Below are 4,495 nucleotides of genomic sequence, written 5' to 3' on the forward strand. Positions count from 1 at the left end.
AATAATTCAATAAAATACACATATTTCATAAGTATTCAAGTTTTAGAGAGTACAAATTTGTCTTACCGTCTCTTCCCTTAAAAAAGAAACATTCATCATGTTTGGGGGAGAATCACGCACACCGGAGATAACATGTCGAGGTTGATCTTCTAATTGGTTGCTAATTTTTTTATTCCATCCAAAAGAGTCAACCTCTTCAACCTAATGTGAAAATAACCATTAGCAAAATAGTCTCTCAAGAATGAATACCACCAATGTTAAAAGCGTTAATTAAAGATATCAAACCTTTCTGGAGTCAATAGCTCTCAACGGTAATATAACAGCTTGACGAATATTAATTATAATATACTCCTCGTTACTGTTCTTTATTACTTGACATCCCATGTCATGCTGTGTATCTATTCTCCTTTTCATTGACAAAAGAAATATAATAAACTATAAATAAATTATAAAAAAAGCAAAAATATAGAAAAAAATATTATATTTATAATCGCGTACCTGCAAATAAAATAAGATTCCCCTTTGTAAAGCAAATAATTGAAGGAGAAAAGAAATGAAAAATAAGTCAGGCTTCTAATATTATTTATTGTTTCTATAATTAAGCATGCAGGTATTACCCATTTTTACTGTATAATAAAAAATAAAGAGATAGTGAATTTAAGCATAAATACAATTATTCAATTACTTACCACCTGTAGATCCAGGAAAACCTTCTACTAGAATGTAATCTATGGTGGCATATGTATTTGTCTTTTGGAATTTTGCAGAAGCTCCTTTCCAAATTTTGATCTTCTGCCCTGATTGCCACAATTTTCCTTTCCTGCTTACTTTTTTGCAAACCCTTACAACTACATATATATACATAGTAGAGAAATTCCTATAGTTAAAAAAGTATTGGTTAAATTATAGTAAGAAGTAGCCATAAATATTAACCAGAAAAAGAACATGAATCTTGGTAAATTAAATAATAAAATAATTATCTTGCATGCACCCTCACCATGGGGAGTAATACCAAGTAACCATTTATTTGAAGGATTAACATTGGCCATTACAGTTTCTTGGTCGTTGCAGACAACTTCCTCGTCAAACTTGGTATGCATGTTCAAGATCCAGTCTTTATACAGCCTCTCCAGTTGGGGAAGTGACCATATATTTTCTTCTTTAAGAATTTGGACATGTAGCCCTGTAAGTCCATGAGAAAAGATAAGAAAAGCTTTATTGCATTAATTAAGATAGGTAAAAGATGAGACGGGATGTACAATTGGTTGATTGTTTCAACACTAATACCTTGGTGGTCACGAGGCAGTTGAGCACCAAAGCTCTTCAAGGCATTCGTAAATAATAAATACACATGCTGGATTTATAAAATAATATAAAATAAATATATACATATGTACGATGTCTCATTTAATCAAAAAGAGGTAGCAAAAGTCTTTTGCACAAGTTCTCTATGTATGCATTTTGAGTAAAGTGATATAGGGTTGTCAATGGATGGGATTTGTATTGGATCGGTCTTGATTCATATCGTGATCAATTTAATTTTACCTAATTCGGATTCGGATCGGATATTAATCAGATTTCTTATAGGCCGATCCATATTCGGATCTGTTAGGATCGCTGGTAATGGATTAGAGTCCAAGTAGTTTATAATTTTAAAAAAAAATTATATAAAAAATACCATGTATCAATTTAAACATGTATTATAATAATTGAATTATAAATACAAATATATTAACAAGAATCATGATAACAAACATGACTAATAAAGCAAAAGTTCCGCAGAGATTAAAACTTAATAAGGCGACTTCAACTTATATACAAGCACTTTGTAAATCTTGTTTACAACAAGCAACGTGGGTGCCAATCTAATTCAATGTAATACCTCTCTCATAAACTTTAATACTTGAAAGTTAACACCTAAACAAGTTGTACAAGTGATAATCAAAAAATTAAGATACATATAATATGTTATATATATATAATATATTATATTATATGTGAATAATATTATATATATAAAAAATAAAAAGTCGGATGAGATCGTTAACGGATCGGATCGTTCTAAATACATATATGTGTTACTTATCGGATCGGATCATTATCGGATCAGATTTTTTTGGGACCGGATTTTATTTTTAATGATCCATATCCACTCTTTAATAAAATTTCAAATATTATTCTAATAGTCAAATGAATAATCTTTAATTGTTCTTTTAACAGTAGGTTAATAAATATTGATGATAAGCAATTTAAAATGAGATAACTTACTATATAAACATGAGATACAACTAAACACTAGGATTTCATAAGTATATACATATCTACCTGGATTATTGGAAAGTATACAAATGTCATTCTTGCATTTCCTTTCCTAGATGTGCATGATGGTGATCCTGAACAACCAACATTCTTAATTACTAAATGTCATATTTGCACTTGCTAGCAATTACAATATTTTAATTTCTAAGAAACCTAGTAAGACTGTAGCCTACACTTGAACACAAGAAATACTTACCAGCAACTTCTGGAATGGATGATAAGCAAAGCTGCAATTTGAATTCTGGGCCACTGCAGGCGTGCAAGTTAGTGATGGAAACCTTTCCACCATCTATATAAGCTAAATTTTGGCCATTCACCTGGAGAACAATAAGGAATTATAATCCAATAAATGCTAAATGGTTTCAAAAGATTTAAATTATAGATCTCCAACAAATATAATGTTAAAATGTTGCAATAAGATTAATAGGTTTGTACCTGAAACTCAACTGGCTTGACCCTAAGAGCACATGTTTTATCAATCTGTCCAGTGGTAACTCAACATATGTAAGCATAAAAAGCTAGGTAGATCTACTAGCTCTTTATTATTTTTTCTGAATAAATATGTATAGTAGCAAGAAAGTAACCTGGATGTAAGGGAAATAGATATCCTTAAGTCTGCACAGGAGTTTATGTAACCCTACACCTCCCATATGAAGATCAAAAATTTGCACCTGTCAGTTTAGTGTTAGTATGGAGGAGATATTTGGAGGTGCTTATTTACATATATACGCAAACTGCAGCAGTTACCTTTGTAAATCTTCCCCTGAATGATTCTATCAGATCCTCTTCTGAGGTGCTTGGCATTCCACAGTCAGTCTAAATTTTTTATGGCAAGTCAATTGAAGTTGAGAGTGTGTAACTAGCTAGAAAAAACATAAAATTAAACATCATAAAGATTAAATTCATAAATCGGGTGATATTACCATCTTTATCAGAGCTCCACTTGAATCTTGTAGGGAGCCATCACTTTCGATATCAATGATACATATTTCCCCAGAGGCCTTTGTGTTTGAGCATATTCTGGCACGCCTAATTAGAAGCAGATAGGTAACAGACAAATTTTAAAACCTAATCAAGATTTTCGTGTCGAATTTAGTCTTTTTTTTTTGCAGTATCAATATATAGAATTTTGTTGCCGAAATATACAGATATGACAATAGGCACAAAGAGCAATAAACTGAATTTCCAGTTGCTTACCTCCCTAAATGCATAGAGGAAACAGCTACTCCATATCCAAACTTGCCAAATAAAGGCTGCACTTATCAAAGAAATTGTCAATACACCCGAAATGTTATTAAAATGAAAATATAAAAAATGAATAGCTGACCGTCAAGTACAGATCACTGTCCCCTACTGATTGTTGGTTAAGTTCCTGCTCTCGAGAGGCACTTAGGCCCCTGAAATTAGTAGAAGATAAAAAATTAGGTATCAAAAGAGTACGACATATAGAACATTCTGCAGTCAATGTTAACCAGAAATCCCTTGAAAGGTACATGTGCAACTGCTATACTATAAATAAAATTATAGACCAAACCTTTTGCATGTGTCCACTCAGATATTATACGAAATAGAAACATTTGCATATATATATATATATATATATACACATATCAACATCTTACCACTGCACAATAGAGGTCTCCTGGCTAGAATCTATGCTGGTTCCATTGTGAAAAATAGAGATAATATCTTTGTTGATGTCAATACTGCAAATAAAATTTAGGTCACCATGGAGTATAATATATGTTTAGGTGATATTTAAACCACTTAAACCTATCAAATCTCGGTTCACTTAAACCACCATTGAAATGCAAACTATATATAATAGATCTTCAAAAAATTTGAATAAGCAAGTTAAAAATTGATGAAAACAAACAATTAGGTGTTTAATTAGTACTCCTTCGTCACCTCAATTATGTCCAACACATGTTTTAAGGTGCATATAACATATAGTTCTATAACTTAAAAAAATATATATGAAACTATTTAAAGAAATGAGGGGTGCAGAGGGATTTAAAAGATACACATATGCTACTTTTTTTTAACAATGATATGACCTAATCACCTCTTTAGATTGATTGAGTCTTATGTAGCTAATCATTGAGATACAGTAGAGGCACAAGATCAAAATATATAAACAATCACATCAAAGGGTTTTCCATACCTAATTTGTCTG

At 31.2% G+C, this 4,495-nt stretch overlaps 1 protein-coding gene and 2 long non-coding RNA genes across 3 annotated transcripts; all 3 read right to left on the reverse strand.

Annotated features, from left to right (window-relative positions):
• Positions 1–494: 494 nt before the first annotated feature.
• LOC141711271 (uncharacterized) lies at positions 495–1,169 on the reverse strand. The gene is made up of 3 exons (XR_012571277.1): positions 998–1,169; positions 690–848; positions 495–520 (listed from the first exon to the last, which is right to left on the reverse strand). It is a non-coding gene; the product is annotated as an uncharacterized LOC141711271 (long non-coding RNA).
• A 727-nt stretch (positions 1,170–1,896) lies between these two features.
• On the reverse strand, positions 1,897–3,123 carry LOC141714342 (structural maintenance of chromosomes flexible hinge domain-containing protein GMI1-like). The gene is made up of 6 exons (XM_074517866.1): positions 3,067–3,123; positions 2,904–2,990; positions 2,755–2,799; positions 2,516–2,636; positions 2,326–2,393; positions 1,897–1,917 (listed from the first exon to the last, which is right to left on the reverse strand). The coding sequence occupies exons 1-6, from the start codon at positions 3,121–3,123 to the stop codon at positions 1,897–1,899; spliced, it is 399 nt and encodes a 132-aa protein (XP_074373967.1).
• Positions 3,124–3,246: 123 nt separating this feature from the next.
• Positions 3,247–3,717, reverse strand: LOC141712916 (uncharacterized). The gene is made up of 3 exons (XR_012571728.1): positions 3,647–3,717; positions 3,517–3,572; positions 3,247–3,348 (listed from the first exon to the last, which is right to left on the reverse strand). It is a non-coding gene; the product is annotated as an uncharacterized LOC141712916 (long non-coding RNA).
• Positions 3,718–4,495: the final 778 nt, after the last annotated feature.

This window comes from Apium graveolens, chromosome 3, assembly GCF_009905375.1.
Source record: "Apium graveolens cultivar Ventura chromosome 3, ASM990537v1, whole genome shotgun sequence".
In the NCBI taxonomy this organism is placed as follows: domain Eukaryota; kingdom Viridiplantae; phylum Streptophyta; class Magnoliopsida; order Apiales; family Apiaceae; genus Apium; species Apium graveolens.

Coding starts and splice junctions, on each gene's coding strand:
- LOC141714342 (XM_074517866.1), bottom strand. CDS start 3,123: ATGCCAAGCACCTCAGAAGAGGATCTGATAGAATCATTCAGGGGAAGA. Junction 2,991..3,066: donor TCAGGGGAAGATTTACAAAG/GTAACTGCTGCA, acceptor CTAAACTGACAG/GTGCAAATTTTTGATCTTCA. Junction 2,637..2,754: donor TCAAGCCAGTTGAGTTTCAG/GTACAAACCTAT, acceptor ATTGTTCTCCAG/GTGAATGGCCAAAATTTAGC.